This window comes from Vulpes lagopus, chromosome X (genome assembly GCF_018345385.1).
Source record: "Vulpes lagopus strain Blue_001 chromosome X, ASM1834538v1, whole genome shotgun sequence".
NCBI classification, from domain to species: Eukaryota; Metazoa; Chordata; class Mammalia; order Carnivora; family Canidae; genus Vulpes; species Vulpes lagopus.
Window position 1 is genome coordinate 103,233,389 of NC_054848.1, and position 22,562 is coordinate 103,255,950.

A 22,562-nucleotide genomic window follows, 5' to 3' on the forward strand; every position below is an offset into this window, starting at 1 on the left:
AACTAAACTGTCTTCCTTGCAGTAGGTCTCAGCGCCTTATCTTAGCTACTGAGTATTGTGGTGCTCCTGGCGGGGGAGAAAGAGAATAAGTTTCCCAGAGATACGGAAGCCTTCCAGAACAAGACGTGGCTTTCTTTCCCCAGGATCGGAATAGAAACAATAACCCAAGTATGAAGTTTTGGGAACAAAAGTGGACAGAAAGAAAAGCAGAACCATGAAGGGAACAATGCAGAGCACTGAGAAATCTCTAAATCAATGGTTCTCAAACCTAGCATTTGTCAGAATCACCAGGAGGGCTTCTTCAAACACTGTCAGACCCGCCCCTGGAGTTTCTGATCCAGTAGGTCTGCAGTGGGGCCTGAGAACTTACACTTCTAATAGTTCCCAGGTGAAGCTGGTGCTGCTAGTGTGCCAACAAGAGCCTTGAGAAGTTCTGCTCTGTGGGAATACTATCCTATCTGACAATGGATTTAGCTATTTATTAAGCATTTTCTTGTGTTACCGATAATCCAGTTTCCAAAAGATCAGACCGAAGGGATTTGGATACTGGAATCCCACATCTCTAACCTCAGTAATGATGTTAACCGTCATATGAAAGAAGGCCAGTCCTGGAGCACCTGGCTGGCTCAGTCAGTTGAACATGTGACTTTTGGGTCTCAGGGCTGTGAGCTCGAGCCCCACAGTGAGTGTAGAGATGAATTAAAAATAATTTTTAAAAAAGATTAAAAAAAAAAAAGTTCAGCCCAGATCATGGAGAAAAAGGATTAGACTTCTTGAAATTCTATTCTATTACTCTTAGAAAACACATTCATTTTCTATTTACAAATAGTGCTATTAGTTTTAAAGGTACTACGAGCTGTGTATTTATTACATGTCGCTTGCATGTGCTCTACAAGCCTCACCAGAGTGTGTTTCTCTAAATGTTTCCCATGTACCCAAGTTTAAGCAACAAAAGGTTTTCTAGAAAATTCTTCTCAGCTCTCCAATAAATAAGTAACTTTACTTACTGCAGAAAGCACACTCTTTTGGAAGCATTACCTCTTCTCCTCACACCCCACCCCCAAAAAAAGACGTGGGCAAAGAGAGCTAAAAGGAGGAAACTACTTTTCATGTCAAATAGGCAAACAACCCAATGCTGACGATGGTATTGCAGCATGGATAATCAAAAGCTGAGGTATTGATAGATTCCCCAACCTCAAAGCAAGCACCGAATACAAAGTTCATTGGTTGTACATGCAGCAATGCAGTAAAGAAACAGTACATCTCAGACAACACTGTCCATCCTTTCCCTTGGAAGAAACTCAACAGCGGTCTAAGGAGTGTCCGGTATTTGTAAATCTTCCCCTTCTGTACAATGAGTAGTCTCAACAGCACTGACTTTCCTTCTGAGTACCACTGCCAGCTTGCTTCCAACCGAGGCCCCCAGTTTCCAACACCAGACTGACTGCAATGTGTGGACACGTCTAAATGAAAACCAGACAGCTTCACAAGCCGAAATAGTGAATTCAACATAGATTTAGCTCCTTCCCTTGGCCCCTTGCTTTCTCACTGCATTCCTCCCCAAAGACAAGAAAGATATCTTGCCAGTAAGATCACTAAGCCTAAAGAGTAAGAGTGAGACGATGTGTTGGGGAAGGTGGGACATCAGGAAGAACCACAGCAAAAACTTTAAAACTCTAGACGCAGGTTAATTACTTTGGTGGTGCCCTAAATGGAGCTGTGTGCTTTCTGGCAACCACAGTACATGGGAGAATAGATTGAACTGCATTGTTCTCGCTGCCTGATAAAAGAAAGTATATTGGTTGATAAGCACCTCTTTGTAAAAAAGACCGCTGGACCCTGAGGAAGATACACAGAGGAAGAGGACACAGAACCTGCCCACGAGGAGTTTGCAGATCTCTCTCCCCAGACTGCAGAGACATGTGACGCTCTAGCACTTGACACAATGGTGACAGAAATCACAGAAAACCCAGGGGGCAGGTAGACATCAAAGGTGACTAATGTGAGGCGTGTAGTGGTGCTATGGAGAAGGAGGAGCATGTGTGATTGGGAGGATGAGACTTCTTGGAGCCAGTATTCATCACAGCTGTTCACTGTTGCTTCAGGGAAAGCCAAGAAGTTTAGAGTGGAGAATGTGTGATGAAGAATGGTACAGGGCAGCCTGGGTGGTTCAGCGGTTTAGCGCTGCCTTTGGCCCAGGGCGTGATCCTGGAGACCCGGGATGGAGTCCCACATCGGGCTCCCTGCATGGAGCCTGCTTCTCCATCTGCCTGTGTCTCTGCCCCTCTCTCTGTGTCTCTCATGAATAAATAAATAAAATCTTAAAAAAAAAAAGAATGGTACAGATAATTCTCTCTCTGGGGGAGTCTCACTTTCTCTTTTACTGCCTTTTCATTAGTGTGTGATTTTACCCATTACACCTTCGTTCTGGTTTTGTTTCAAATACATTATTATTGAGCTGAAGTATTGCAGAATGAAAAGCTTCTCAACAGGTGCCTCTTCCTTCCTTCCTTCCTTCCTTCCTTCCTTCCTTCCTTCCTTCCTTCAATCTCTGACAGAAAGCAATGTCACTTTTTCTTATGCATTTCTCTGGTGGGAGAATGGGAAATTTGGGGGAGCAACAAGTGAAATATGATTAAATATGTTTTATCGATAATACTTCAAAGATGGAGTAAATGTCCTGTGCCCCCAGAGTGACGTCTTGAGAACTGGGGAGAAATGTGAGAGTCTCAGTTTTGGTTTAGCTCTCAGTTGCCTATTAACATCTTCCAGTCACAATTATGGATATTACTACAAAATATTAGATGATGTCGGCTTGAATGCTAAATCCTAAAAATTATTAAAGTTTCCTTCTTTACTGAGACATTTTTCTAAAATATTCCAGGCACCTTTACTGTGTTTGAAAGTTAGGTGCCCAAACGTGAATCGTATCTCCATTAATGAGGATTATACCCAAGCAATTTCTGTTCTGAAATCATGACACAGAAACAAAGAGGAAGATAGAGAAGGTACAAGAGATTGAGCTTGATTACACAAACTCCAAGATATAGCTTATAAACCTAGACAACATCTTGAAATCATTTTTCCCATTTCTTTTAAAAGCCAATTACTTGCACTCAGTCTTAGCTATTGAGGGCTCTAGTTAAGTTTATTTAAAAATATTAGTGTATGGGCTCTCTCTCCGGGAATTTTTCTTTGCCTTTCTAGGATCAAACTCTTTGGACTTTTAAAAGATCACTGTACATTCAGAGTAAGTTATTACTTAAACTTAATATATATATATATTTTTATTGGACTAGGCAGTCACCTTTTACACAGAACCCTCTTCTGCAGACTATGACCTTGTACTTGACTCAGAATGACCTTATTAGTGCTAATCATGTTTCCAAGAATACTTTGATTTGCAAGCTAGCCATTTGCTATGAAATTCTATTTCAAACATTGTAAGGCAAAAAAAAATAATGCTTGAATATTACAAGATGATTAGTGTGTAATCACAATAATAAACAACATAAATTTATTACCACACACAATTAATTAATCACACAAATAAATACTTTAAAATAATATTTAACAGGGGCCACTCAGCAAAAATCTTTTAAAATCCATATATGGAGTAAAAGCACTCAAAAATGCAACATTTAGAGAGCATCCAACAGCATTTGACTAAAGAACATCTCTATAATGCTAAGGGATGAAATTACATTTGCAAAAATAAGCAGTGTGTAAGCCATATATCTCATATCTAGGTTAAAATGTGGTTGAGTGAAAAGTCAACACATGGGCATATACAGTTTTCAATTCATATTTAAGTAATGGGGGTAGAAGTCCAGATGCAGAAAGAGAGGTGACAGGGCATCTTGCAGGTGAGCCCCGTATTTATTCTCCCCTCCTCCAAGTGATTCAGCAAGCTCGTGTTTCATCCAGCAAATACTTTCCAAGCTCGCAATATGTACTAGACTTGTGTGAGGCACAGAAGATACGGTGGTAAACAAGGTGAAACCGAGAAAAGTATGGCAGACCTTCACTTAAGATGATGTCAATTCTCCACTTAGAAACCGTCATACTCCTCAGAGCTCCAAATCAAATTCATACTCCTCACAGACTTTTAAGGTTACTTCTCTGACAACACAAGCTCTAGCTTCAGCCAAGCTGACTTAACACCTCACTCCCTCCCCCTCCATCCCACCTTTTCCTCTCTTTGCTCAGGTTATGCCTCTCTGCCTGGGATACCATCTTATCCTTCCTTCAAAGAATATCTCAAATAGTACTTCTCCCATGACTGCATTTTTCAATGCCACAGCTGGATGTAATCTCAGCCTCCGCCTCTCCCCCTGGACTCTTTTAGCGGTTAGTTTGTACCTGGCTTATGGCACATAACACAAGCGGCTTCATACTAAGAGGTCAGGCAAGGATCATGTCTTCCATAACTGTATCCTGCACAGTCCTGAGCCCTGTGCCTAGCAAGTAATAGGTTTCAATAAATGTTTGTTGAATGAATCATTTCTTTGGGGAATTGAATGTATATAGAATTCTTAATGGATTTAACAGGACTTTCAGCATTAAATAACCCCTGACATTTATAAAATCCTTGTAGTAAACCACAACCAATAGTCCTACAAATTGAGTGCTGCTGCTTGCTCTTGTATGAAGAGAAACAGAGCGTCTTGCTCAAGGCCACACAAGGAGTCCTTGCTTGGGATGTTATTACAAGGCAGTGTTTTCTCTGTTCGTACTATTTGCTGATACTGCGCTTCGCTGCGGATTATTTCCATGATTACATCTGTTGTTCACTCAAGAAACAGACATTCAACCAGACAGAAGACTTCTTTGAAAAATAAGGCAATATTCCAGTATCCATACAATGGAATATTATTCAGCCACGAGAAAGAAGGAAATCCCGCCCTTTGCGACAACATGGATGGACCTGGAGGTCATTATGTTAAGTGAAATAAGCTGAACACATAAAGACAAATACTATACGATCTCAAGTGAGAAACAGAGAATAGAGTGGAGATTACCAGGAACTAGGGGCGGGGGGTAACAGAGAGATGTTGGTCCAAGGGTACAAACTTTCACTTATAGGACAAATAAGTTTGGGGATGTAATGTACCACGTGGTGACTTTAGTGAATGATAACTGAATTATATTCTTGAAAGTTGCTAAAAGAGTCAATTTTAAACTTTTTCATTGCAAAAAAGTAATTACGCAAGTGATAGAGTTAAGTAACTTTATTGTGTTAAAGATTTCACACTACTTGTATCAAATCATCACTTTGTACAACTTTAATTTATACAATGTTATATGTCAATGATGTCTTAATAAAGCTGGAAAAAATATAAATCCGTCCTCCATTGGAGTACTGGCAAAATAATAGACAAGGTTTTAAAATTTTTCAGTTACTTACATTGGAATATTTAATTTGCTTCTACACAGAATGCTTTCCTGGCTAATAAAATAAAGAGAAATAACCATGAATTTGCAAAAATTCTAGGGGTCATATTCTAAAAAAACTATAAAAATTTTAAGTTTGTTTAATGGAGCATGTTATAAGCATAAACATTAACAACAGAGAAACAAATTCTGAGATAGGTATTTATCAAATGTTTAAAACAAGAACACCAAATTCTTGAAGATAAACATTCTCGAAGTGTTACTTCAGTGTTACTCTTTCATAAATAGAATGAACAGAAATGTTAAGACAATGAAACAGTGTGGCTGGTCTAAAAAGAATGCGTGACCTTTAAAAATGGAGTCTCCAAAAAGGTTTGGAACTAAGAGCTGATCGATACTACAATGCTGCCTACTCCGTGCACCTAGTTGCATATAAAAGGTGGGTGAAGAGTTTAAAGTCCCAGAGAAAGGTTTCTTGTTTGCATTGCTGTGTGCTAGGGACAGAAATTAGAACTTTACTATTTTATAGTCAGCTAGCAAATCATGGCTGACACATAAGATAGGTCTCAGCTGAGGGAATTTGTCATATTTAACACATATTTAACAGTTATATCACTGTGAATGGTACATTTTCCAACTTGTGGATGGTTTTCACAGTGTGGAAACTACCTTCACTTGTCCACCGCATATCCACGAACACATGGGTAGGAGCAAATTTCTTCTCTACCAATTTCCAGTGGGTAAATAAAAACTGGAGTTTCAACAAAAAACATATGGCCACTTAGGATAGAAAAAATCCAATTTATAGCAAATATTTAAAATGCCTATGACCAAATTATATCTGCCAAAATTGATGGACCCTACAGCCATATCTACTGTACTTAACTAAATCACAGATTAAACTAAGCAACATTATACAAACTCATCATGAACAAGATATTGAAAGAAATAATTTACTCTGACCCTGGAGACAAGATGGCCAAGCCCAAACAGTGGAGATAGAGAATAAAAGGTTGAAGAATAAATGGAGTCATTTACTGACTTTTAAGAAAGCAATATCAAGAAAGGCAGGAAAATGAGCCAATCAAACTCCTAATTACATCTAGCAGTAAAACTTGACCCTACGATGAGAATCAAAGGCACAGAAATAAAAGCATTGTTTCAAAACCTACACAGGATGGCAAATCTGGATTCTACAGCATTGACTACAAAAAATATCAATTTAAGAAACTGAAGACTGATTACAGAGAGGAGGAAAATACAGAAGAAAATGAGAAGATTATATAGAGATAAATGAGGAAAGACCGAACGACCAAGATTCTTCTGGAATATATAACCCTATAGGTCAATAATCAAGCAGCAGGCTGAGACAGAGGAAAAGATGGTAAGGTCAGGGCCATTAAGAGCAGAAAGCTAATCTGTAAGGGCAAAAAAGAACAGTAGGTAAATGATGTTCTATGAATAAAGTCAGGTTTCTCGAAAAGCTAATTGCTATTTCCAGATGCACAGAAGTGCCTGGCATCCACATTTCACAAAAACTTGAAGTAGGGAAAAAGACAATATTTGTAATGACTTCAGACAGCTCCACAACATGAAGAGAATTATTTAATGATCAAGTAGGATCAGGTATACATTTCTCTAACATGTAAGAGTTTCTTCCAAACAAAAGAGTTGACATACAGTAGATAGTTCTCAAACTTCTGATTTTCAGGTATTTCACACTATTCAGGGTTCCTGTGGCAAGCAGTTGGTCTTAATGGCATCAAATTGTGGTGGAAAAATACAACCCTGGCCATATTGCAATTCCTTTCTCACCTGATGGCCAATGGCAGCCTTGGCTTTGGAGATGGAGAGAAATGATCTTGAGCTATGCTCCCGTAAAACAACATTTTAAATGAGTTGAGTTAGATTCCAAGTTATTTTACGAAATAGTATTTGACCATCATGAAACTTGAACTGCCACTGCAATAGTTTCAGCTGATCTGTGACAGGTACCTCTCTAACTAACTAGGGCATTGTACTAATGAATATATAAAAGAATCAGATGTCAGAGTTTCATGCAGCGAAGTTGTATATGATCCACAGCCAGTCAAAATCCCCAACTCTAGCTAACTAATTCAGCAACACAAGGTTTGGGGGAGAAAGATAGACAAGGAAGTTGAGACAGCTCCGTGTTCTGACTCTTGGCCATTAAATAAAACAATTAAAGAAATTAAGTCTTTAAGTTAATTTTGTCTACAAATAAAAACCATCCAGCTACCTGGCCTCTCTTCCTCTTTCTTCTTAAAATTAATCGCCCCAGTGACTATCAAAGAACTAAATATGAACCTTAATTTAACATTCCAATCTAGGGACGCCTGGGTGGCTCAGCGGTTGAAGGTCTGCCTTTGGCTCAGGGAGTGATCCCAGGCTCAGGGAGCCTGCATAGGGCTCCCTGTGAGGAGTCTGCTTCTCCCTCTGCCTATGTCTCTGCCCCTCTGTCTGTGTCTCTCATGAATAAATAAATAAAATCTTAAAAAAAATAAATTCTCAAAAAAAAAATTCTCAATCTAAATGCAGGGCGCCTCGGTGGCACAGCTGGTTGAGCACTGGATTCTTGATTTTGGCTCAGGTCATGATATCAGGGTCATGAGATCAAGCCCTGCCTCAGGCATGGAGCCTGCGTAGGATTCTCTTTCTCCCTCTGCCCCCCCCCCCCGCCCCCGCAACCCTCGCCAGCTCAAGGTTCTCTCTCTCTCTCTTTCTCTCTCTTTCTTTCTCTCTCTCTATCTCAAAAATAAATAAATAAATAAATAAATAAATAAATAAATAAATAAATAAAGGTCTTGGGCAGTCCAGGTTGCTCAGCGGTTGCTTCAGCCCAGGGCATGATCATGGAAATTCAGGATCAAGTCCCATGTCAGGCTCCCTGCATGGAGCCTGCTTCTCCCTCTGCCTGTGTCTCTGTCTCTGTCTCTGTCTGTGTGTGTGTGTGTGTGTCATGAATAAATAAACTTTAAAAATAATAAAAATAATTTTAAAAAGTCTTAATCTAAATGCAGTGTCATGAAACAATAAATGAAGGAGGGATTAGGAATGGCAACATTGGCTTCCTCCCCGCGCCCCCTGGCCCACCTTTTGAAGTACAAAAAGTGAAGAGGAACCACAAAACTTCACAGACAGCACACACCAGTATCACATGACACAATCTGACCAAGGTAAGGGCCAGATGATTTTGGTCTAGTAAAAATGATAGCCCAATCGATGTTTTTTCCATTTCCTTCTTCTCTATGGCGGGGGGTAGTGGTGGTGGTAAGTGAAATGATTAGAACACGGGGGTCCCCAGGCTCTCTGGTAACTGCTTATGTGACCTGGGGTAGGTGACTCTCCCTCAATGGATCTCCAGTTTCCTTATCTGGAAATCCTAACAGTTTGAATTCAGTGGTCTTCCTTCTCCAGCCCCAATTCTGGATTATCTAGGTTTGTGAAGCACTACTACGGGTATGAAAGCTTTCTTTCTCTTTTTTAAAAAAGATTTCATTTATTCATGAGAGACATAGAGAGGCAGAGACACAGGCAGAGGGGGAAGCAGGCTTCCTGTGGGGAGCCTGATGCAGGACTCAATCCTGGGACCCCGGGACCAAGACCTGAGCCAAAGGCAGATGCTCAGCTACTGAACCACCCAGGTGCCCCTAAAAGTTTTCTTAATGATTTAACTCTCTGCCTCATCCAGCTGGTTGTGGTCAGGCCATGGATCAGCCATTGCACAGACATCAGCATTTTCTCATGAACATACCTGAGGCTGAAGAAAGCAAAATGAAAAGAAACAGTACCTCACTGTATTTCTGAGTATCAGAGGACAGGAGATGCTTGTGTAAGAACAAAAAAGCTAACTTTTAGAAACATTTTATTTGGAAATAACTCTAGAGTTACAGAAAAATTGCAAAAATAGTACAGAGAGTCTATGCATACCCTTCACTCAGATTCCTATCACTCACGTAGACAACTTACATACCATACATAGCAGTGTTATCAAAACCAGGAAATTAACTCTAGTGCCCTATTAACTAAATGAAAGACTTTTTGATTTTTACCAATTTGCCCCCAAATGTCCTTTCTATGTTCCAGGATGGGATCCACAATGTCACATTGCATTAACCTGTAGATGTCTCCTTACTCTCCTCCAATCTGTGACCATTCCTCAATCTTTCCTAGTCTTTCAGACCTTGACACTTTGGCAGGTGGGAGCCTCTTCAGACTGGCTCCCATGTCTTCTTGTCATGCCCTACTCATTTTTGAGCACTTACTTACTTTCTGGCCCCATAAGACATTAAAGGCTCATCTTTTACTTTCCCTGCTTCAGTCTAGCATCAGCTATTATTCCAAGGAGCCCTGGTTCCCTTATTGGAGAATGGTGTTTGGAGACCAAGAGCTGGGTGCTAGGTATGTTTATTACTATTGGGGTGCCCTTGCTTGTGGGTCCTCCTAAGACAGAGCCAGGAGACATAAGCATGTATGGTGATCCATGCCTACACACATCTCTATGTCTATTTCTGTATCTGTCTGTGAATATATGAAAATAAACATACTGATGTTTCCACTCTAATCCACACCACATGATTCATTCTAGCTTTCCCCTTTTCCTTACTTTGAACTCTTTTTTGTGATGGTGAAGAAGCTGGCTATTGTTATCGATTCTCTATTCACCTGTTTGTTCAGCCCCAGCATCCATATAAAGTGTTTACATGTGCCTGTGAGTGACAGATTTACTAACTAGAACCCAGTATTTGTGTACATTAAAGATAAACAGAATTGCACACAAATACTGAGTTCTAGTTAATAAATCTTTTTTTTAATTAATGTCAGCATGGTATATCTTTTTCTCTCCATTTAACATTTGTAACTAAAACAAAAATAGCAAGGAGAAGAACAGTATGCTACTATTTGTGTAAAAAAGTGAGACTAGGTATGTATATATTTGCATGTATGTTCATAAAATATTTATGGGAGAGAGAAAACTCAATACATTGGTTGCGAGGTCATAGCCGCAGGAAAAAAAAATGAGAGGGAAACTTCATTGCATACCCTTTATTGGTTTTTTTTTACTGCATACATCTTATACTTATTTTTTTTACTTTTTTGAGATATTCATATATCATAAAGTCCCCCCCTTTAAAGTGTACATGGCAGCGGTTTTCTGTATATTCACCTAGTTTTGCAACCGTCACCAATGTCTACTTCTAGAACATTTTTATCATCCCCAAAAGAAATCTTCTACCCATTAGCGGTCACTTCCCACTGCTCTCTCAACCTATTCTCTCCTTGCCACCAGTGCCCCTGTCAACACTGATCTGCTTTCCATCTATGGACTTGCTGACGACTCTGGATACTTCACAGAAATGAAATCATACAACACGTACAATATGTAGTCTTTCTGAACTGCCTTTTTGCACTTCACCTAACGTTTTCAAGGATCATCCGTATCAGTACTTCATTCCTTTTTATAGCTCAAGAATAGCCCATTATATGCAGAAAACACATTTTATCTATTCATCAATTCATGGTCATTGGTTGTTAAAATTTTTTGGACTATTAAAATACACTGTCCATTCAAAAATTAAATTTTAAAAAACAAAAAGAGAAAGAAACAACCTGCTCATAACATTTTTCTAAAAAGTCAAAAGTAAAAGAAAATCATCAGGTAAATAATGTATATAGAAGTATCGATAATGTGTGGTGTGGAAGAGCCTTGCTTGGCAATTTGCCAGAGGCTTTATAGGACTCACTGGCTAAGATTTATTACAACAAAAAAATACAGAGCAAAAGCAGCAGGGAAAAGATATACCTCAGAAGAGTCCAGTTGACGTCTAGCGCAGGCTTCCAGTGTCCTTCCTCATCTCGGACATGATAGACACAGCCCCAACTGATCTCCTCATTCTCCTGTTACCTCTCCCACTTCGTTTCCCACCGCTCTCCCCTTCATCCCTCTGCTCCAGTCACCCTGGTGACCTCAAGGTTCATAAAACACACCAGGCTCATTCTTGCTTCAGGGCCTTTGCCATTGCATTTTCCAGGCCTTTGCCTGGAATGTTCTCAGAAATCCTCATAGCTCACTCGCTCACCTCCTTCATGCCTCTCCTCAAATCTCTCCGCCTGGCCATTTAATGTAAAACAGCAGCCCCCCTCCCCCATTCTCTGTGTCCTTTCCCTGCCTCATGATTCTTCACAGTGGACGGTGAAATTCACCTGAATATTGAATTCCTTTTTGTTTGTCCCTCCCCCAACTAAACTGTTGGCTTAATGGGGGCAGGGGCTGTTTCTAGTTCACTGCTAGATCCCCATGCCTAGCACCATGCCTGGCACCCAACAGGTGCTAAGTACCTATCCAGTGAATGGACGAATACACTGCATCTACCTAATGTATCCATCTATGTATTTATAGATCTATGTATCTATCTATCTATGTATCTATCTGTCAATGGACACTGAGCAGAAGGGAAGAGAGAAGGTATTTAGGGCACATAAGATTCTGTATTCTCAGCTCCAGACAGTAGAGGAAATGCTCAATGAAATTTTCAACTTTCCTCTGCAGATGTAAGCAAACATTATATTTAAGGTCATAAAACTTCTTTGATAATAAAGATGATTTTAGTTTCCCCTTGGAGGTTAACCCTGTCTAAAAGGTTTTCTCTTTCCTTCTTTTTTTTTCCTTTTGATTAGGAGTAACTGTTTTGTGAAAGAAAACATGAATAATGCAGAAAGAACTAAAATACAAAGCGAGAGTTCTCTGGACTGGAGGTTGGGGAGAGAGTGAGGTTGGGGGAATGTACTGTGATGGGAACAGCTTATACAGGTAGCTGTGTCAGGGTAGTTGTGTCAGTAGGATGCATCCAAATGTACCCATGCTGAAACTGGCTACATTGGATTGTCTTGCTTGACTGTTTCTGTCCCTTAACTATTTTTCTAGGAAAATATCATTTGTAATTTTTTTCATTGTAAAGCTTGCTGTATATTAAAGACCTTTTTATCTGTCAAATTAGTTACAGTTTTCCCCAAATTGTTGTTTATCTTCTAATTCTTTGGTGTTTCCTGTCACTCAGCATGATTTTTATTGCGTGGTCAGTTCTAATAATCATTTGCTTTGATTGTCTCTGCCTTTGATGGTGTGTTTCAGTCTTCCCCTCCCCCGGGGTTATAAAAGTGTTCACCTGCACTTCTATTACTGTGATAGTTTAATTTCATTTTTCATGTTTAAATTGTCAGGGCACCCAGAATTTATTTGGTGAACACAGACACTTCTTGAGGGCTGATAATGAGCCAGGCTCTGTTCCCAGTGCCTTATGTGGATCACATCATTTTAATGCTAACTCCAGAGGTAGGTGCTGACAGGTTCTTTGTTTTTGCAAGTGAGGAAACATAGGGACAGGAAGGTTGGTACTTATTCAAGACCACACAGCTGGTGAAACCTGGCCCATCCAACAGTAAAGCCAACACAGGGTTATGGTGGGTGTTAGAGTCAGCATGTATAAAGTTTCTGGAATATAGTGGGCATCAGTAGAAGATAAAGCGTATTATTACAATTGCATAGTCCTCAAATAGAATTTCTGATGGCTGCATATTATTTGAATAATAGTATCTTTTACATGAAGTATGTTTCTAAAATACTATTCTTTCACAAGTGTGAAAAGCTTTCGGAATTCCATGGAATGACTGAAATCTTTTTTCTTTTTCTTTTTGAGGAAACAGTTGTCACTAAAAGATATTTTGAAAGGACATATATATTTAAGAGATTCATCAGGTAACAGACTTACAGATTTGGGTTTTTTAAAAATCTTTGTCTCTATATTACAGTTTTCTTTTTTTAAGATTTTATTTATTCATGAGAGACACACAGAGAGAGGCAGAGACATAGGTAGAGGGAGAAGCAGGCTCTCCAAAGGGAGCCTGATGTGAGACTCAATCCCAGGACCCCAGGATCACGCCGTGAGCCAAAGGCAGACGCTCAACCACCGAGCCACCCAGGTGTCCCTCTATAATACAGTTTTCTAGAAAAGATGTTTTTATTTTCTGACCAGAAAAATTGCCACAATAAGTGATATATTTTTTTTAAAAAGTCTCTGAATGAAAGATCAAGCAGTATCTAGATTTCCTTTCCTTTCCCTTTCTTTTCTTTTTCCTTCCTTCCTTCCCTCCTGTTTCTCTCTCTCTTTCTCTCTTTCTTTCTTTGGTACCCTGGGAAGAACATGAGGCTGAGAGGAGGGATAAATGGAGGGAGAGTTTGGTTCCACAGGATGGCTGGGGGAGGGAGTGGTGGAGTGAGGTCTGTGAGGATGCAAGAGGTAAGGCAAGCTTTATGAGACATATATACAGTCACATAAAGGATGGAGAAACTGGATGGAAATAGAAAATTATGATATTGGCGAAGTGGGGATGATGTTTACATTTTTACCTACTTTTTGTTACATTTTATTCTTATCTTCTTGTGTATGACTTTTTAAAAAAAATTATTTATTTATTCATGAGAGACACAGAAAGAGAGGCAGAGACATAGAGGGAGAAGCAAGCTCCTCACAGAGAGCCCGATGCAGGACTCAATGCGGGACTCGATCCCTGGACTGGGATCACGCCCTAAACCAAAGGCAGACACTCAACCACTAAGCCACCCAGGCGTCCCCTTGTGTATGACTTTCAAGATTTCTTTTGTATTTTCCTTTCCTTCATAGAGATGGATAACTTCTACAATTGGGGGAAATATTTATCTTGGAAAACAATGGCCGGTAAGTTTTCTAATGTAGGAGGATCATAAGTTAGAGGTGGCCAGGGGCATGGACTTCATTCAGCATAAGGGTCACCCATTGTCACATGACAGGGACGGACACATCACAAAACTTCTTGGGCTTCTCATCCTCCAGTGTCCTGTCATTCTGGTGGCCCATCACTGCTTCTTTTTCTGTTATGCCCTCACTCTATTTTCTCCTCACTTCCCTTCTTGATTGACCATTAATTATAGGCACATACTACTCATTACTTCTAAGGAAGACACTGGTTTACATTTTAACAGCTTAGATATTAGGATGCCCCTTACAATCAAAGGCATATTGTAAGAGATGATGAATAAATGAAGAAGATACTTATCAATTTGCACAAAAGGAAAACTGCCCACTTTACAGCAGAGAAACCCAGCAGACATCATCTTAATCAAGTGATTAAGGTTAATATAATGAGTAATAAGCTACATCAATATCATGCACTCTCAGATACAATGCACATCTTTTTGGCGGTTTTCTTGCCAAAAATGCTTGACCTTAATCAAATCACAAGAAAGCATTTGACAAACTGAAATTAAGAGGCATTCCACAAAATAACTGAGCAGTACTCATCCAATGTGCCAAGGTCATTAAAGATAAGGAAAGACTGAGGAACTGTCACAGAGTGGAGGGGACGAAGGAGATATGACAAGTAAGTGCAATCCGTGGGATCCTGGACTGGATCCTGGAACAGAGAAAGGACATCAGGGAAAAATTGGGGAAATTCAAATAAGGCCTCTAGTTTAGTTAATAATATTGTACTACAGTTAATTTCCTGCTTTTGATAACTGTGCTAAGATAAGTAAGTTGTTGACATTACCAGAAGCCAGGTGACGGGTATGCAGGAACTCCTTGTTCTATCTTATTTATTTTAATTTTATATTTATTTTTTAAAATTTATTTTAGAGAGAGACAGATGGTGGCGGGGGGGGGCAGAGGGAGAGAGAGAGAATCCACAAGCAGACTCCCCACTGATCTCAAGGAGCCCAACATGGGATTTGATCCCAGGACTCTGAGATCATGAAATCAAGAATCAGCCACTTAACTGACTGAGTCACCCGGGCACCCCAATCCTTGCAGCACTTCTGCAACTTTTCTGTATCCCTGAAATTATTTCAAAATAAAGAGTTTAAACAGTCTGAGCTGTTAATATGTTATTTGTTTAGGTACTAATTGTAATTCCATTTTTCTTTCAAAAAAAGTTTTTGAAATGTCTGAAATAGCATTGACTTTTACCAAAGATGTTTCCTTTTCACAGTCAGTATTACCAAAGATAGATATCCTCAAGGAAGAAAAATGTTATTTTCTCTGAGTCTCAGGATGACAAGTGCTGTCTATGTGCAGGCAGTCCTCTCTGATCAAGCTTAGAAATGGTTCTAAGTCTTGCATAATCTAGTAACCCTTGGGATTATGTTGCTAGGAGTCTTCTGCTCCCAGTAAGTTTTCCCTTAGCAAACAGGGATGACATAAATATTCAGTCAAAAATTAAACTAGTGAACATGGCTGTGACTAGTGAGACTAAGTACAGAATATACATGTAACTCAGGGCAATCTGACCTCCAAGGATGGATTCAAATCCATATGCTTAGACAACAGGTTTCACTTGTTAAAATATGGTTTCACTTGTGATCATATGTAATGTTTGAAGACATGATGTGGGGCTATTTTATGTACATTCGGCACCCAGTTTCCATCTTTCAGGAATGTTATGTGGGTTGACATGACTGTCCTCTGACTATACTTGCTGCCAAGTCCTTTGCCAGGAAATTTTTGTTACAAAACTACTCAAAGTGGGGAGGAGGGTGGGCAGATATAATGGTGTTGATCTGTCATAATGAAATAATCACAGCATTTATACCCTTCCTGGGTAACAAGTGGTTGACGTCACACTGCTTCAGGCATGGAGGGGAGATATCATGACATTGTCGAAGCAGAATACATGAAGATACACAATCTTGGCTACGGAAATGATCACAAAGATTCTAGTGTGGTCTTTTTAGTGATGATATTTTGTTAAATATAAGGGACATGCACTGGAAGTATCAAGATAGGTCAGTGGCAAACTGTCATATCAAGAAATTGGCATAGAACAGGTTAACCAATATTTTGGAGAGAAATTTTGAAATTAACATGCCCAGCAGGCTAGGCAATTGAGTCAAAAACAGCTGCATATTAACATGACATGAGACTCTTTCATGTGGCTGGAAATTAATCTATGGGCTCTACTGTCTAGATGTCTATCTGAAGATGGTGCAACCTTCATCAATGAACACTCAACATTCATGGAATGATGGGCACAGCACTTCAGCACAATGCACAATTAGCCATCAAGCTTGCCCTCCTTATTTTTACAACATTCGCTCATTATGAGGTGAGTATAATCGTGTGAGGTGAGTAGAACATCGTATCTATGTGCCTATTATGAAGGCAAAGAACCATCATCATCTGGTAGAGTACCTAGTGTTAATGGAATCCTTACAAAAACAAAACACAGAAAACCAAAAGCAGCAGCCCAAAACTCATCAAATGATTGCTTCAATTATTTAACCACTCATAGAAATAGAAATAGTGCACAGATGCATTTCAAAGGTGTTTCAATTATACAACTTCAAGGAGGGTAGCAAATGCTACAATAAACATTGAGGTATGTTATTTGTATATTAGAGATAGATAGTCGTACAATCCACATAGGTCAATTACTCTTGACTCAGGATAGGGTTCATACATATCATCAATAAGGAATAATATAAAAGCAGAGAACCACAAAGCTTTTGTGTGGATGTGGAACTGTGACGAATGTGCTATCTAAATGGCAAACTAATTAATTGTTTGAAAGGCTCTGGGTATTTGAAATATTAAAATTTTCATTAAAATATGAAAATGTGAAGATTATAGAAATCGTCTTTATCCTGTGTGATTGGTCATCAAGATATTAACATAATGCAAAAATTATTTTAACACCACTGGATATAGTGAGTAGACAGTGTATTTAAATAATTAAGTGGCTTATTAATATTCATTGGCCATTATCCATGTCATCTCTGAATCAAACATTTTCCAAGCTTTAAAGTGGTAGCGCAGTAGTGTTTTATTAACAATTGCTTTGCTTATTTGCTTCAAAACGTTTCCTTTATGGCACTCCAAGTAGGAGAACAGACCTGAAGTATACCAATGATTAGGAAGATCACACATCTCCTTCCACCAGATGTCTGGAAAGATGGAATTTACAAAGCCTACAAGGAACTCTATCAAAGAGTAAACTATGAAAACAGTGATATCCAGCTTGAAGAACTAATATGACACTCATGGCAACTGGATTTGGGCATGTCCATTTGGACTCTAGGATCATGACCCAAACTGAAAGCAAATGCTTAACTGACTGAGCCACAGGTGCCCCTTGGGCATGTCCATTTGAAACATGAGTTTGCAGTTTTAAACAATAAACCCTAGTTAAATAGAGCTGTTTTAAAGAACTCCTAGGACAAACATTGTGAGAAAATAATCTTCCATTTAATTCACTCTTAGAGCAATACACAAGTTTTCGTTTACATAATCTCATGGACCCTCCATAGTCATCCTGGAAGTTAGGTTGAGATAAAGTAATGTAAGCCTTATCAGAGTAAGTAGCTAAGGTCAGACACAGTAGCAAGGCTGGGACTGTACCCCAGGTCCCCTGAAACAACATATGCACAGTGCCTTGTGCTGTCCCAGACCCTCTAGATAGACTGGATGAAAGATAGCTCCTGTTTTCCCTGAGACTAGACCAGTGCTCTTCTCTGCTTCAAGGCATTTCTCGGCAACATAGCAGGAAATTTCAATAACATACAAAATAATTGTAGATGAAACTTGAATGATAGTGAAATGTAGAGAATAAGCCCTTTAATGATAATATCTCCTGCAAATAAGAGCAATTCAGACATTTTCAATGGTAAGGATTACTGGTTTTTTGGTTTTGTTTGTTTGTTTGTTTGTTTGTTTTTACAATAACAAGTTTCCATTCTTGACTTGGGAGGGTCTGCAACAAAAACTAGTAACCACGAAAGAAGGTAAAGTAACTATGTGGGATCCCTGGGTGCCTCAGCAGTTTAGGGACCTGCCTTTGTCCCAGGGCGTGATCCTGGAGTCCTGGGATCGAGTCCCACATCATGCTTTGTGCATGGAGCCTGCTTCTTCCTCTGCCTGTGTCTCTGTCTCTCTCTCTTTCTCTGTGTCTCTCATGAATAAATAAATAAAATCTTTTTTTAAAAAAGTAACTATGTAAGGTGTCATTTGATAAAATGTTTTCTGAAGAAATGATCACACAAAGGAATATGTCTCTGTCAACCAATGCGGCCATAAATAAAAATGCTAATGAGGTAAAATTGATCATGATGAGGCTAAAACAATATCAAGAAATTAAAAAGGTTCTTATTAAGCTTAATTCATTTTGACGTATTTAAAAAAAATTTGCGAATGCATCATAGCAAATCTTATTAAACCAGGAATCTATTATCATTTTTTTACTTCTATGCTTTAATTTATACATCTTTATCCTTAAAGATAACTATGAATAAAACATGAAAGTCAGTGCATTTTCTTGTTCTGCAATCACATATGTTCTATTCTACATAATATCTCATTTGCTCTTGTATTTTGGTTATACTCTAGTACATAATATTTGGGTTTGATGACCTTGGCAATAGGACTTTGCTTATAAAATGTACTCACAGATCTAAGCTTCATTAGTCATCAGTTCTGGAAGAAAATTAAGTGATCCTAGTTTGGCAGCAATGTTTAAGTTAAAAGTTCAAAATATACTTTGACTAAGAAAGTTCAAAATGCTAGGGGGCCTTGGCCAGCTCAGTCTGTAGATTGTGAGACTCTTCATCTTGGGGTTGTGAGTTCAAGACCCATGGTAGGCCTAGAGCTTACTCAAACAAATAATAAAAATAAAAAATAAAACTGCCAGGTATTTGGGGCACTTAGCCAACTCACTCGGAAGAGTGGATGACTCTTGATCAGCTGTGAGTTCGAGCCCCGTGTTGGGTGTAGAGATGACTAAAATAAATAAACTTTAAAAGATATTATCTTCCTGGATGATGAGATTTTTTCACCTTATAATCTTTCAGTCTGATTTTACTTGTCCTCTGAAAGCTGACTGGTCCCTGCCAAGTGTATGTTGATGACACAGTTAATAGGGTTATAATTCAGCCTTCTTTAGGCTCTACAAGAATTATGATCACTGTATTCAAAATTTAGATCAAATGCAAAGAAGTAAAGTATGGCAAGGCTGCAACATCTCACTCCTACAAAAATTCTTTAATTTCTTTTCGTTCAAGTCTGTCTTGATCAGTGGGCTTTGATGAGATGAGCTATAGTCCGATGTAGTCCTACAATCACAGAATCTACATCCTGTCTTAAAAAAAAAAAACAAAACAAACAAAACCTACCACTTCCATGCTATTATTAACTTTCCTCATTTCAAAGCACATCATATTTCAGTACATATAGACATTAGCAAGTTTAAATGAAATATTATGTGTATGTAGATGAAACTCACCTTTAAAGAATCAAAACACGCCACCACACGGCCATTTTCCACGTGGCAGACTCTTGGCGGATGGGCAAACTTGCAATCTGCATCAGCTCGAGAGCAGGTTCCTCTCTGAAATTCTCTGCAGACTTCTAAAGTCAGCCACTTGGTGTCACGAACCAGGGTGACATTGACAGCCGTCATATTGAAAGCAAAGTTAGAATCAAGTGCACCCTCTCTAGGACAGTTTCACTCCTGTTAAAAGGTAAGAGTGAATTCAAGCTATATGTGAAGCGGTAAGGTTGCTTTGGTGAAATGCTTCTTTGTTAGCACTTAGGTTTTTGTTTTAGCCAAAATTTGGTCTTGTCAAACAAAAAGCCAATCACAAACCAAAAACTGTATCAAAATAACTGAAAATTAAATTAGAGACCAACTCCTAACAAGGCAACCAGAAAGGTTAAGATATTGCTTGTTTAATTTTTTCCTTTGCCCAAGTTACTTCAAATAACTGGCAGGCTTTCAAAAGAATTCTGTACTCTCCAGTTGATGTTTTCAATTATTCTTGCAAAAAGCATATGCTGCTGGTTACCCTTCAATTTATGGAATGGTCTCAGATCAAGGGAAGAAATGTCCTTCTCCCTATTTCTTGGATTTAAGGATTAAGATTGGTAAGGATGTTACAAGTGTAAAAAAAATTACTGCTAAATAAGAGGAGGGAAAATGACTATGAAAACTGGGAATCAAAGGAAAAAAAGAATGGACAAGTTGCTGAGACTGAACTATAAGCGCACCAGATTTGGGGGTTGGGTAGGGTTTATAAAGAGACAGCTCAAGAGTGGAATCCAAGCAGCAGTTTTCAGAAAAGGCACTTTTCAGAAACCTGCAAGAAAAAAATAAAATAAAATTAGCTAATCTAATACAATACTTCTGCTTTAAACTCTATATTTGGAAAAGAAGTACCATATCCTATTTAAAAACAGGAAGCACCTAGATATTGACAGTGTAATACAGTACCGTTGGCCACTGTCAAAAAAAAAAAAATTTCTCAGCGTAGAGTAAAAGGAGGCAGCCACATAGATTTACTGTTGAAATACAAGCCCAACTGGGGCATTGGGGTGGTTCAGTTGGTTAAGTGGTGGACTCTTGGTTTTGGCTCAGGTCATGGTCCTGGAATCAAACCCTGCATCCAGCCCCGTGTCCAGTCCCACGTGGGTCTCTGCACTTAGGGGGGAGTCTGCTCAAGTATTCTTTCTTCCTTATCCTCTGCCCCTCCTCTTCCTCACTTGCTTGTGCTCTCTCTCTCTCTCTAAAATAAATAAATCAATCTTAAAAAAATAAATACAAGCCCAATTAAAAAGGAGAGATGATGGTTTCATTCTTTTTGGGGGCAGAAATTCATTTAGGGGTTCACTGCACAAAAAATGCCAGAGCTGGACAGGACAGCCCCTCAGTTTCTAGAGGCTACCAAACACCTGTCTTTAAAATGGCTTTACTATGGTCTGATCGAAGGCTTTCTTATCTGTTCTCAAAATCCAGACCAGCAATCACTAAGAAAGTTTAAGTTGCTCTTAAAGGTCACTCTGTGTGTGTATTTGAAATGTGGTTGTTGATGATCACATAAAATGGTTGTGATGTAACCTGCCGGACACCCACTGCAAGTGAGGTAGGAGAGAGGAAGTAAAATGTAAAAGGGCTTCAGATCAAGAAAAAAATCCTCTGAAAAGATACTGGTTTTTTTCCCCTCTGTGTTTGCCCTATTAGTTCTTAGTCTCTGTAAAGGTCTACTGAAGGAGGTTTCAGCATTTACAAAAACATGGAACAGAAAGTACTGTTCAGTCATACATTAAATACTTTGTAGCTTTAGGATTTGCAGGTTAACCCAGTGGCAACAATTTTTAGCAACTCAGCTGAGAGAATAGATAAAAGGTTAATTTATTGCCATGATGTCATGGACACATACTGAAATAATGAGGACTTTCTAAGATAAAAGTAAGTTTAGAGTATCAGTCAAATTAACCAATGGTCAACTTCATCATGAAAGTAGAATTCAAGTTCTTGAAAACATTTCTTTTTTAAAAAGATTTATTTATTTATTTATGATAGACATAAAGAGAGAGAAAGAGGCAGAGACACAGGAGGAGGGAGAAGCAGGCTCCATGCCGGGAGCCCGACATGGGACTCGCTCCCGGGACTCCAGGATCACGCCCTGGGCCAAACGCAGGTGCTAAACCGCTGAGCCACCCAGGGATCCCCTCTTGAAAACATTTCACTTAATTTTTTGAACGTGATTTTTAACAACTTTACAGAATCTGAATCTTCCATTTGTCTTTTCACATTCAAGATGAAACTCAATATCATCTTTTTAGATATCTTCAGGAAATTAAGTATCTAGAAAACTCAGGCAAGCTTATCCATTCACACATGGGTTTCTCTGAGTCATTCTTCATGGAAACCCTTCTAAAGTCTATTATATGTAGCTTTGCTTTTTTACAAAATACTGAACATAATATGACCTCTAGTTGATGACGTGGTGTCATAAACATCCTAGAAATCATTATAGTTTCCCTCCTTTGGTGATAGATTGTTATTTGTCACTTGTACTGTCATTTCTCTTCCTGACATACCTGCCATAGTAGATTGTCCGGCTCCCTTCTGGAAAACATAACAGCCAATCATGAATGTTGAATTAGAGTGAATATTAGTTACTCACTGAATGATGAGCCTAGGGGACAAAGTGCAAGGCTTTCGTGCAGAAAGTCTATGACTGCTCTTACTGGTTTGGGGGCCCTTTTGCAATATGTTCCATGCAGGATCACGTTCTAGAGAGTTAAGGTTGTCAGGCGAATGATCTCTAGGAAAATATTTACAAT

General features: G+C 39.0%; 1 protein-coding gene across 4 annotated transcripts in view; it reads right to left on the bottom strand.

Annotated features, from left to right (window-relative positions):
- MBNL3 (muscleblind like splicing regulator 3) overlaps positions 1–22,562 on the bottom strand; it is a 114,142-nt gene that overhangs the window by 47,647 nt on the left and 43,933 nt on the right. For all 4 annotated transcript variants that reach the window (XM_041740088.1, XM_041740089.1, XM_041740086.1 and 1 more), the window contains exon 2: positions 19,720–20,572. In XM_041740088.1, coding sequence (XP_041596022.1) covers positions 19,720–19,896 — 177 coding nt within the window. In that variant the 5' untranslated portion in view covers positions 19,897–20,572. The remainder of the gene's footprint in view (positions 1–19,719; positions 20,573–22,562) is intronic.